This window comes from Sturnus vulgaris, chromosome 1 (genome assembly GCF_052056855.1).
Source record: "Sturnus vulgaris isolate bStuVul1 chromosome 1, bStuVul1.hap1, whole genome shotgun sequence".
In the NCBI taxonomy this organism is placed as follows: domain Eukaryota; kingdom Metazoa; phylum Chordata; class Aves; order Passeriformes; family Sturnidae; genus Sturnus; species Sturnus vulgaris.
In genome coordinates this window covers 127765312-127778563 of record NC_142243.1, presented here as the reverse complement: position 1 = coordinate 127778563, position 13252 = coordinate 127765312, and the positions used below count along the sequence as shown (strand labels likewise).

Sequence of the window (13252 nt, the reverse complement as noted above, 5' to 3'; positions counted from 1 at the left end):
CACCCTTTTTTTGTGAGGGGAGAGAGTTGAACCCCGTGGAAGTGATGCAGGTTGCCGTGTGGCTCAGCACCAGAGATTTGTTCTTGGCTTGTTCTCTGAGCAACCATAGCCAGGAAAACAAATAGGAAAAGGGCTTGAAGTACTACCAGAATTTGTTAAGTCAATGAACAGGGAAAACTGTAAGTGGCTTGCCATTGGGAAATGAAAGCAGAATCTACAAGCCATCAAGCTAAGATCCTGGAGCTTAAATTTAATTACAGTAATGTCCTTTTTTTAACTGGGGCTTAAAGCAATATACAAACTTTATAGGCTTGGCAACATTGAAGCTCATATCTTCCAGACTCAATGTCTGTGATCTGGCTTCTATGCCAGGTTTACTTCTGGTAATTTCCTGAGAAAGATAAGTAATTTAGGCAAGAAGACCCAGCTGCCTTAACAAGTTGGAGTACTCATTTCATTCTGTGGTACTGAGTTCACTGCACACAGAATTGAGCTCACAGCCTTTCTCCAGGTTCAACTTCTGCTGCTTTTTGACTGCAGGCCATCTCTTGGCTCCGAAAAAATGTAGTCTACTAAAATAAAAAACTGACTGTTGCAGACTTGGAGCATAAAGTCCATCTCTCTTAAAAAGCAAGTAAATGATGCCACTTTGATGACTTCAAGTAATTAGTTTAGTTTTTTACTAATCCTAGAGATAATTCTTTATCACTTGTCCAGTTGAAAATGGGGTCTGAGTCAGTTTTATATCTCAGCTCTGTAGCTCAGCAGATACCCAAGTGATTTTGTTCTTCAATAAATCCTATAAATTAATATTTTCTACCCTGAAAACCAGCGTGTTAACACCCAGAATCTTGTTGTAGTTATTGATGTATGTAGCCAGAGATACATTATTTATTTTTCTTTCCCCAAATTCCATTTTTCCCCCAGTGTTTAGTCAGGATTAAGGAGTGCATGTGCATGTGTATATAGCTAGTTCTTTTTAATAAACTTGGTGCTAGAAGTCACTTTTACAGGCTCAGTTTATATGCTAATCTTTAAAAACAACCAGCCTAAGGACTGGAAAATGCATAGCAGGGGTTAGTCCCATATTAGTAGAGAAATAGGCCTGGTTTATTAATAGGTGTTGTTTAAGTCTCATTTCCATGCTTTCATGACTAGATTAAGTTTTCCCCTTACACTTCCCCTACATACCAGAGGCGTAATGGAGCGAGAGAAGAAACAAGCCCTTTTTCAGTTCACAGAACCCCAATTCTTTATTAATCACAGCTTGCTCACAATGACATACAGGAAAATAGCACTAATGAAGAGTAGAATATGCAGGCAGCAACCTCCAGGGGGGTAGGGACAACTTCAAAACTGCAGCTATTTTGGGGATGATGTGTTAGGTTTGGTGATATTGTACTTGGCACAAGCACCCTGTCTAGTCATTCCTCCTGCTTCAGCCCTCTTAGTCCTAGATGTCTGTCACTAGGTAGGGTTGGCTAACACTGAAGAGTAAAGGTCATGATGGATGGAAGTCAGCAGTGTCATAAAAAAAAGGTAACAATTGGCTCATGGGTTCCAGGTGAAATATTGGGTAGCCTCTTGTACTATATTACACATGTAATGTGGTAGCATCAGATAAGTATCATAGATCATGGCACCTACAGATAAAGCCACTTGATGCTATCTATTAGTTGCTCCATCAATAAATTTCCAAGTGGTGAATTAAGCTCACTTTACAATTAGCATTTGTATGGCTGTTTGGCATCATCCAAAATTTGTCACAGCTCGATGGTTACAATGTGCCTCTTAAATTTGTCTCAAACTGATCTTGCTTGATTTCATTCTGTTGCACAGCTGTTTTTGTTGCCTCTCACCTCAAAAAGCAGAGGCAACAAACACACTACGTGGCAATTCAACATTCAATTGTACAGAGCAGTACAGAGTCCTGCATCATAAGTTGCATTTGAAAAATCATTTTAAGAGCCTTTTGTCTTGGACAGCTGAACGTGAAGTCACAATACCTGTGATCTAGTCACTGTTTCAAGAAAGCTTATTGATGGCAAAGCAGTCTAGGTTATTAGGCAATGACTGGTCTCTAGCACCATAGAACTACTACTGACCTCATGGTGGTTGGAATGAGAAGTCGCAGGGAATGGAATTAGACATGAGGTGCTTCAAATGAACAGACCCAGCAAATTCAACCGAGTGGAAATAGACAACATCAGAAGCCTGTTACAGGACATGTAAGATTATGAAATAACTTGCATAATGCAATAATTGTATTTTTTAACAAAAATGTAAGTATTTACAAAATAAGATCCAAGTTTTTTAAACATCAAGCAAATCATTCTGCAAAGAGACCGCATTGTTTTTATTTTTTTTGTTTCTTTTTTTAAAGTTTTTTATTGAGTTCTTGATTTTTACCTTTTTTTTTTTTAAACCACGTCATACATTTCCCATACTTATATCGCATGATCCATAATAATATAGGCAGGGGGAGTTTACTAATGGTGGGGATGGGTCACATCCACCATTGCTGTTTTCAGCCAGACAGTTCCACCTGGAGCTCCTTGTTTCTACGGACCTCTGCAGCATGCCTCTCCTGGAAAACATCAAGAAGGGAAAAATCAAATCTTTTTCTCGTTCCACCTGCCCAGGCAGGTTCATGCTGACAATCTGTTTTAGGTCATGCATTTGATGCTTGTTTCACAGCACAAACATCTTTAAAAGAAGCAACACGGGAGAGGTGTCATCCACCAGACCAGCCTGAGGCACGTTTTGTGTTTACTTTCTACTCCTACTCTGGAGCTCAGTCTTTCATCTGATATGGCCTTATAATCCTCAGAACCTCACAGAGTTTCATTTAAAAGGGTCATGTAAAGGAGATGCTGCTTTGCAGGATAAAATGTGCCACATGCTCACATTTGCCCTTTGAATATTGGATATTAAACTGCATATAGGGAAGGATGAGTAAGGAATTAATTGCCTGCATATTGTTAGTAACTCTGTTATCTGTGATATTTAGGAACTTTAATAAAGATCTAAGAACTTAGTTACAATGAGGTAAGTGTCTACCTGAACGTCTCAAATATCTCCTTAGTCTGAACACTGAAGCTACCTGTCCTCTTGATTCTTGCTCTGGCTATAATAAAGAATACCACCTACTGCACTAACAGCCTGAAAATCAGCCCTTGAAAGACCTGTAATACTGAATGCTAGATTTTATAAGGGATTTGTTGCTTGGTGTTCCTATTAACTGCAGTGTACAGAAGTTACCTCTGCAGTAGCTTCTAGACACCAATACCTTGGGGAACCCACAGCTCTGCATAACTTTGGAAGACTTGGAACCAGATATCTCACTTCTTTTTCTCACTTTTGATGATGGCAAATTATGTTTGCTTTCGATGTTTTGGTGTTGGCAAAATTGTATTTTTTAATTACTGGTCAGTGCAAATGTTTCCAAGTGAGTTACTGTCATCTTTCCTCAGAAGTCTTGGGTTTCATGTATATATGCCATTTCATTTCTGTGAAAACAGGGTTTAACAGTCTGTTAACATTAACCTAGGACAGAGAGATGCATCAGCTGTCCTTCCCACTTCCTTTTGGGCCTCGAGGACAGCTAATTTGCTTTTCTCTTTTTTTTCATAAGGTCTGGGTATGTGCCTGCAAATGAAGCTAATGCAAAAACGTCAAGCAGTCTTGCTATAGCTCTTAAGCTCAAGAATTATCCTGTTTGTGTAGTTACTTGTAGCATCATCCTTTGGATTCTGTTGTTTCTTTCCTACTCTCAAAGCTTTTGTCTGCATCAAAGATGTAGAGGTGCTTATGGGGATCTCCTTGAAAACCTCTGAGACCTATTTTCTCTAGCCAATTTACTAGTATATTAGAAAGCTCATTACTGAGAGAAACAAGAGATGACTCATACAGAATTAATTAATTTTTTTCTTAACACTTCTAAATCTTTATTTGCATGTTTCTCTTCCTTGTGTGGAAGGTTTTTTTGGAGAAGGGCATACTTCATCCTACGTCTAGGGTTTGTGATTTCTCTGTTTCCTCTGGCTGTACCAAAGATCTCCATAGGAAAATTTACTGCCTTCCTTGCAAAACTTGTGGAAAGACAGACCTCTTTGGCAGTATATGAAAGATTTTTTCCTAATAATTTTTCATCTTTCTCCTCTGAGAAACTAAGAATTACAGACATAGGGCAGTTATTTGATTTGATCAGTGACTTTTGTTAGAAGCTGAAATCTAAACATAAGTGACCTTTCATTTGTTCACAGGACTTCTTAAAAGCTAGAAAATCAACCTTTCTCTAGAGACAGTCCAGCGAAGGGCCATGAAGATTAAGAGCATCTCTCAGCCTCTGCTATGAGGAAGGTCTGAGAGAGCTGGGACTGTTCAGTTTGGAGGCAGCTCAGGAGGATCTTACAAGTATCTGTAAATACCTAAATGAAGGGAACACAGAGCCAGGATCTTTCCAGTGGTGCCCAGTGACATGATCAGGGACAATGGGCAAAAACTAAAACTCATGAGGTTTCCTCTGAACATCAGGGAACACTTTTTCATTGTGAGGTCACTGAGCACTGGCACAGGTTGCCCAGAGTGGAATTGGAGTCTTCATCCTTGGAGATATTAAAAAGCCACCTAGACATGGTCCTGGGCAACTGGTTCTGGGTGGCCGTGCTTGAGCCTGGGGTTGGAGCAGATAATCTCCAGAGGGCCCTTCCAACCTCAACCATCCTGTGATTGTGTGACTGTAGCACTTCAGTTCTTTTTCAAAGTGAGTGGTGGTTTAGACAGGTGTCAGTAAGTCTGACTTAAAAATAACTCAAGTGTAGCAACTGAGATAAGGGCCATGCACAACATCTCTGCAAAATGTTGATTAGATTTTCCTCTCGAGTCTAAGGTGAGAAGTGAGGGTGTGCTTACCTTCTCTTGGAGGCGTTCAATAAGAGCAGCTAAATTAGCTTCACGGTTTTCTTTGATCTGTTCCATTTTCAGTATCAGCTTTTCCTCTGCCATTTTGCTGAAGTTATTGTTCTCCTCCAAAGCTTTTTGAAGCACTTCTCGCTCATGTTCTCTCTTCTCTGCCAGATGTTTCAGCACCTGGGCCTCCTGGGACTGGAAACAAAGACTTAACTGAGAAGAAATACTCACATGGAGCAAAGGATGTTGCCATGTTGCCCGGGAGAACTGTGTAAAGTTTCCTGCTTTTTTAAAATAAAGATCTCTTTGTGACTGAACGGGATTAGCCTCAAAATCACGGGTTTAGAAGCACTAAATGTGGGGTACATGCCTGAGGCAGCAGCAGAGAAATGTCCAGAGCACTTCTGTTAACAAGAAATGCTGCTGTGTTGCTGCCCTGGCTCGCCCGGATTACTGCAGTGGTTGCTCAACCTCTGACAGCTGCAGTCTCCTAGCTATAGGCTTTTGTCTGTAGAAATAAGGACCTGGGGTTGAAGAAATGTACAGAGTTAAAAGGGAGATTACTGATGCAGGACAGGTGCAATTTTCACCCAGGTTGGACTCTTCCTTAATGTACTTGAATAGTTAATTACAGGCCTGGAAGTTTATTGACATGTATGACAGGCAGCATCAATTCAGACAATGTTTTTTCCCATTACACTTATATTCGGATTAATCTCACTGATTAGGAAGGGAAAAAAGTGTTTTATTGCATAGAAAGCAACAAAAATTTTTAGTTAGATGTTCTTATTTTTCAAGGAAGATGAAAACTGTGAGTAGGAATTAAACAGATGCAGTCTATGCTTAATATTGTGTTCTTCCTTGTAAACTCACTGCTCAGAAGCATAAGCTTTGTTATTTATATTAAATCAAATTTCCAACAGGAAACCACTAATCCTAGGAAAGAAGCCAAAAAACTTGCAGCATTGGGCCCATTCTCCAGGCAAGTCTAGTTGAAAAGACAGTTATTTGAAAAGAATAAACAACACCATAAACTTTTGGATAAAATAAATGAGACGCAGCATGAGAAGAAACAGAAAAATAGAGAATGAAATAGGGCACCGGGAGACTAAATGCACATTTCAGTGCTGATCCCAAGGCACCACTGCCATTGTGATCCATAAAAATGAGTTAGTTTAAGGCCTAAATGAAGGGTTTTAACCATTAATTACAATTAGTGGTAATGAAACCTTTTAAACTCTATCATGTGGCTTTAAATGGACTGAAAAAGGCTGCAATTCTTTTGTATGAGCAAGACTCAGCTAGGAGAAAACAAATATTTTAATGACAGTAAAATATGCATAAAGCCAAATGCATTGACAAGGCAAATTAAGCAGATTCTAGAAAAGGCTGCAAAGGCCAGGCAGAACATCTTGCAGCAAGATGTTGGACTAAAACACATCTGGCTTTCAAAGGCTGCAATGGATTGCTTGAGATCATAGGAGAGAGCCACTTCCATCCATCCTTATCACCTAAGGTGCTTCACCTCTGCCCTGGCTGCAGGTACAGGCTCATTTCTCAAACTGATCTCTGGAGCACCTGCTGCTAGGAATGGTCTCCTGGAAAGGCTGGTACCTCCCAGAGACTCTTCCTGGCCCTTCCCTCCCTTACAGCATTTTTCATGTCTTTGTTGTGTCAGATGAAAGATGGGTACAAAACCCCTCAGACAAATGAAGCCAAAAGCAGAGGGAGTTTCACAGGTGGAGTGTGGAAGAAGGATGAGCCAAAGACAAGAAGAGCAGGACAAAGAAGGAATTTTGTAGAGCAATTTAAAAATCATAAAAGCCCCATTAGTTTAATAAAAAGATAAATTTTAAAAATAATAATATAATAAATGTAGTTTATTTTGAAACAAAATGTTTGATTTTAGATACTTTGCATTTATTAGTTCTTAATTTTAGGTTATTTTACTATGTAAAAAAGTTCTGATGCAAAAGATCTGATGCAATGTAAAACTGAAATAATGAAATAATGAAATAATGAAATATTTTCATCTCTCTCATTTTCATCTCATTTTGTCTTGTCCACTTGTGGACAAACCTGAGTGGCCCAGTTTGACCAGTGCTTGTGAAGTTATTCTGCATTTTCTGTTTACTTTACTACTCAATGGCAATCTCTCATCTACTTTTGGAAAAGTTATGATCATTAAATTTTGTTTGCTGATATGAATTCTGTGAACCCTTTGCTTAAATGATCTAAAAATAATGGATAATCTGAGAACCCATTTCTCTTCCTGTGGAGAGTTTGAATAGAAAAGACACTATTAAACTAATTGTAACGTCCTTTCTCATGAAGCATTTCAGAAAGGACTTGTTAATTTGAAAGGCTAACATTTAATGGTGTTTAAATATGCATATATAATGTGTTATAAAATCAGACCTTTCAGATTTGGAAAACAACTTTCAAGGACATAGCCATGCACTAATAAAAAGTAAGATTTGGACTATGCATATAAGAAGCATTTTTTTAGAAGAGCATTTGCTTTCGATGGAGGCAGCAAAATGCCTTTGAGATTTTGAGGCACTCGTCCATTTTTCAAGATTTGTTTTCTTCCATTCAAACCCTTTGCCTTCTGGAAAGACTTTTTATTATAAATGCTGGAGAACAATGAGAAATTAGAGCTTCATATCAAAATACACACATTTCTGGATGGTGTGCTGGCAGACAGTACATTCAAAAGTAATTTGTCATCCAATTCATGGTAATGAAGAAAATCCTTATATTCTAATTCAGTATTTACTGGATGCAAATTGTGTTGGCACCAGTAAGAGACTGCTTGAAAGCTGAACCAGGCCTCAGGAACTGACTGCAAACCCGTAATGGGATTTTCCTTTACGTTATGTCTTTAATGGCATATTGTGATGGATTTTGAGAGAGGAAAATCACCAGTACCCAGGACTGGTTCAAAATCAAGGAACCCCCTCCCTGCCACAAAACACTCCCAAGGCAGAGTCTCATTCAGATTGATATCCCTTCTCCAATGGTGCTGTGGCCCAGCTGTCAGTCTGCCTGTTTCCCTGGTGTTCAGACCATTCTGAAATCCCCTTACGACAATTCTGGAAGGCGGCTGCTCTCTGTTTGTACTGGATTGTCAAATGATTTTCTGTTTCCAACTCATTTGGCAAAAGAACTTGGCCACCCTGTCTGTTCAAAGTCTACTACACGTCCAGAAATGGGTAAATGAATGACCATGGATACCCAGGGGAGCTGGGATTAATAGACTCCCTTTCTTGTTTGTCTTGGCTTTTAAATGGCTGTGTTTGGACTCACACAGTTCCACAGTGCTGCAGGATTCCAATATACATAGGAAGCTTGTCTTTCAAGTTTATTTTCAACACTGTTTTAAGTGCTAGAAAGGATATTTTCGAATCTTTTTACATAGCTGTAAAATGCTTATGGTGTTTCTTATACAGATGTAGTGAGAAAATGAAAAAAAAAAGTTGTAAATGGGATGAAAATAAAGAAGACTAATAAGGAGAGAAAAATATGAAATGGTGGAGAAAACAAAAAGCAATATTCAAGAGGGAATATTAAGAAGACCTCTTAAATGTAATAAGGCATAACCAGTGCAACTCCAGCTGCAGCATCTAATGTTACATCATAGAATCAAAGAATCATAAACTGTCTTGGATTGGAATGGACCTTAAAGATCATTCCCTGCCATAGGCTGGTACATCTTCCACTAGACCAGGCTGTGCAAAGCCCCATCCAACCTGACCTGGATCTCTTTGAGGGATGGGGCACCCACAGCTTCTCTGAGCAACCTCTGTCACTGCCTCACCACCCACACATTAAAGAACTTTCTCTTACCATCTAATCTAAATCTTCCTTCTTTTAGATTAAAACCAGTCTTCCTTGTCCTATCACTATCTGTGCTTGGAAAAAAAATCACTTTCCCTCCATTTTGCAAGCCCCTTTAAGGTACTGAAAGGCTGCAAAATAATGTGGAGAAAACAAAAATATTTATTTGTTAATACTTCAATATGGAGAAATAAAAAATATTGGAGACTATTCCTGGCACAGATACCTTTGCTTCAAGAAACATAGTGATGTACTAAAAATGTAAGTAAACTCCTGTGATGTTCATGTCTTATTTTTAAGGGATCATGTGCATCTTCAGTTTTCAGAGATGAGTGGTTCAAAAGGAAACCCATATCTATTACCTAGCTGGCCAGAGACGGATGGACACTACTAAACACTCACGTCATGAGCAAAGTTAGTTATGGAAACTGGCTTTGGAGACAGAGTGTGTAATTGTTACTCACAGGAAGAGAATCCTCCTTATCTGAGTAAGAGATGCTTTATTTTCTCACATCTATCTATCATTGACAGATATATCCAAATATTGAAGTAATTGATACAAATATTGAAGTAATCCTTTATTGCTCTTAAACAAGAGATGGGTTCAAACAACTGCTTTTAAGCTGGGAATTCAACCTCAGACATCAGTACCCTTAGTTACTAGGGTGTTTGAGACACACTACCAGTCATGAGTGCTCCTCTTTCACAACACATTTGTTCACTGATTGGGTTTTTTTACAATACAGTTGTTTAGAAGAAGTGCAATAATGTTGGTATTCCTCAATATAGTGTGTATCTGAGAGATACTATTAATGGAGCAGTTGTGAAGACAGGAGGAAGGTGGGCAAGACAGGAGACATGTATCTTGGGCACTGCCTATCCTCATTCCTCCTCACCTTAAAACTTGGTGGGAAAGGGTAACAGGAATGAGATGGAAGAAGAAAGCTGGACTTTTGACAGGGAAGGAGTGTATGCCTGCTCCATCTGTCACCTGGAGCAGCAGCTTTGTAGAAGCCATGCAATGTCCAGGGAGGAACACTTGTCCCCCAGCTCTGCCCCCTTGGCAAAGCCATTCCTCCATCAGCCTCCTGGACAGAGCAGTAAACAGGGGTGGCCAGAGCAGAGATGGATTAAGAGTACCAGGAGCAGCCTCTGGGCAGGCTGTGGGGCTGGCTCCAAGGGGCTGGATGCTGAAGCCCAGCACTGAGTGTGGTCCTGGTGCTGGCAGAGGAGCCCTGGGCTGGCTGCTGCTGTGGGGAGCACAGGAGCCCAGCCCAGCCCAGGCTGCACAGATGGCTTGTCTTGTGGCACTTCATTGCAACACCACTAAAAACTCATGAAGCTGTAAGTCTAAATCCAACAGCGTGAAAGTTCAAAAAAATATGACTTTTTTTCTCCATTCTTTGTCACACTAAGCTCTAGGGATAAGCTTGATTCAGTTTCAGCCCAATACAAAGCCATTAAAAAGATTTAATTACATACAGTTTCTCTCCTATAATCCAAAGTCCAGTAGAAATGCAGATCCCTTCAGTGTTGTTTTTTTATGTTAGTAAGTAAATTGAACATAGGCAATAAAAATATATAATTTGACATATGCCCCTTGAAGTCTGTACACCACTTACAATAACAGCTGAACATTCAAGGCCAATGGGTAAAAACTGATAAATGTTAAATATTCTGTGAGAAAAACTTCTGCTGCACACAATGTTACAGTGCTCTAATTTCTTAACTGAGAAGGATGAAAAGATCTTTCTGATTATCCACCAAGGTGGGAAAATATAGCACACATATGCCAAAAAAAAGGGGGGGGGATAATAATGACATGCTGTGAAAAGGATTCTATAAATGGAAAGGAAAAATCTGTAACTAGCCTAAATGAGTTTTGTTGTGTAGTGGAAAAAATTAAAAATGCCTCAAGTGAAACTCTCTGAGAGTATGAGGTCACAGCTATCAGGTGAGGTAGAGAAAAAAGGGGAGAAAAGGAAAGAGGAGTATTGTAAAAGCTTACAAGGAAATAAACAAGAATAACAAACTGAAAAATGCCTAAGCAGGAGACTGCTGAAGTGCATGTATTGCTCTAGATGTTCTCATGAGTTTGAAAATTTATTAATGAACACTGCCTAATTAACAGAGCAGAATCTACTTCCTAAGCAGTGTAAAATATGTTAGCGATTTTTTTTTTCCAAAAAGGCAACTCTCATCCATTAGTTATACTCGATTTTAATTAGAACTGTGCTGGGAGGACATGATCTAGAATGACCATGCCTGACAGCTTTGTATATAGATTGAAAAATATGATAATAACAGCCATGCTGGCTTCTACAAAAAGTCTTCCTGGTGTGTCTAACAGCAGAAAATGGAAGAAGATGCTGAGGGAAACTCTAGATGAAGTTGGAAATATCTCTCTAGCTTTCATCAGTCGATAAGTTCCATATTTTCTGAGTCACAAGTCCCATTCACATAATAATTTCCTACAAGGGAGTACTCTATCAATTTTGCTATTATATTTTTTAACTAAATAATATTGCAATAACCTCTAAACAGTCTGTGATTACAAATATACCTTGAATAAACAATACATGAAAAGATGACTCCTTTTTGAAATTGCTGTCTGATGATTTCCTTGAGCGTTTTGTCCCTTTCAGATTGTGTGAAATAGAATATAATTGTTCCTATTCATCTTCTCATTACCATTCATGACTTTGTAGACTTCTACCTTATCTCATATCTGTTGTCTCTTTCCAAGCTGAAAAGTGGACTGTTTAATTTATCTTCTTAAGGAAGATTTTCTGTTCCTCTAATTGCTTTTTTATCCTTCTCTGTACTATGCTCATTGTTAGGGCAAAAATGAAGTCAATAGTTGAGATGTGAGAACACCAGGGATTTTAACAGTGATGTTCTTTGTTCCTTTCCCAGCAATTTTTGCTGCAATGTTAATGTGGAGGATCTTGTCTATTAAAATAACTCAGTTATATGTTCATTCAAAATGAATATAGTATCAAGAGGAAGAAATGGCAGGTGTCTGTATTGCTATCACTGATTACCTATCTATTGCATAATAAGTTTTTCTTTAGGAAGAAATGAACGGTAGTGAAATCAATGGAATGAAATCTCCGAAACATTAATTTTGTATTTTCCACCAAGTATATGCATAATAACAGGCTTTTTAATTGCTGCCATTTCATTCTGTTTCTGTATCTTTACTGGAGCATTTTTACTTGGCACAGAGGAACTTCATGGACTGAGTGTTTGGGGAATATCAACTTGAGTGAGTGAGACCTCACCCTTCTCAGCAGGTGCTAGTGCAAATGGAAATTCCTCTGATATACAGTCATGTCCTCTTATTGAAACGAATGCTCTGGCAGAAAGATTTGTTTGAAAGAAGTGATAGTTCTAATGAGTGTGTGCTAGAACCACAGAGTCATTGTTAGCAAGCCAGCAAAAATGACAAAAGTTGTAGCACTGCAGTTCTTATCTAGATGAATTGCTCAAATTAGTGAGGTCCAGAATAGTCAGGTTTCACTGCAACTCCAAACTGAGTGCCACGTTTTAAAGACCTGTCAGTAATCCAGATCTACTGACTTCAGCATAACAAACCACACACCAGAGTAATCATTCCCTTGAGGTTCTTGGCAGTCACCCTGATTTGGTCTGACAGGAATAAAAGAGAATGGAATTACTTTTCTTGGATCTGATACATGTGCTATCTGTGGCATAGATAGCCCTGAACTCCTGAACATCGGGAAAAGCTGTTAACAGCAGTTTTAGCAAGAAATCACATTGTTTAAAATATAAATAAAAGGCTTAAGAGACATATAAGCTTGTTTCGTTTTCAGAAACCCTCTACCAGGGACTCCACGGGCAGGTAGAAGGAGTTTCTAACACCTATTTAACTGTGCAAGCTGATTTGCCACAAAATAACATTGATTTCCTGGGTGAAGGACACAGAAAGTCCTAAGATCCTAAAGCTTTTGTGTCTCTCCTTTTGTGTGTCAGCAAAAAGAAACATGAATTAACCAGGACAATGTATCATCAATTTTGATTTTTCTGTGGTCATTGCAGCCAGTCGTGACTTTTTCTGAAATGGTGCAAGACAGCAAAAATCCTGGGCATATATGGAGCAATGATAATTTCCAGACTGGAAATTCAGGCTGGCTATGGTGAGTGTCTCATTGTCATCTTCTGATTTATCTTATCTGGAGTTTGTCTTTTTCTCTTTGTAAAAAGAAAAAGCAACCTGATTTAGCTCTGACAGAGAAAATGAAGACCTCTTCAACACATCAGTAATGATGAAGGCCAAATAAACAGTTGATTTCCAGCTGCCCCTGTACCAACCTTTGTGCCAACCTTTGTGAAAAAGGTGTTACAACTCTTCCAAATGCTAAGTGACAAACTTAGTGATTATGAAACAGAGCTTTACCATTATGGGTAGGATCATAAAGAGGGGAAGACTTAGTCTGTGGAAAACCATAGAAGGCCAATTTCCATCACCACTGAAACT

The 13252-nt window shown here is 38.9% G+C and overlaps 1 protein-coding gene across 1 annotated transcript in view; it reads right to left on the bottom strand.

Moving 5' to 3' along the window:
- Window positions 1-1226: 1226 nt before the first annotated feature.
- The window catches only part of STMN2 (stathmin 2), a 37571-nt gene continuing 25545 nt past the window's right edge, over window positions 1227-13252 (bottom strand). The window contains exons 4-5 of the mRNA XM_014870776.2: window positions 4915-5106; window positions 1227-2587 (exon numbers count right to left, since the gene is read on the bottom strand). Coding sequence (XP_014726262.1) covers window positions 2528-2587; window positions 4915-5106 — 252 coding nt within the window. The 3' untranslated portion in view covers window positions 1227-2527. The remainder of the gene's footprint in view (window positions 2588-4914; window positions 5107-13252) is intronic.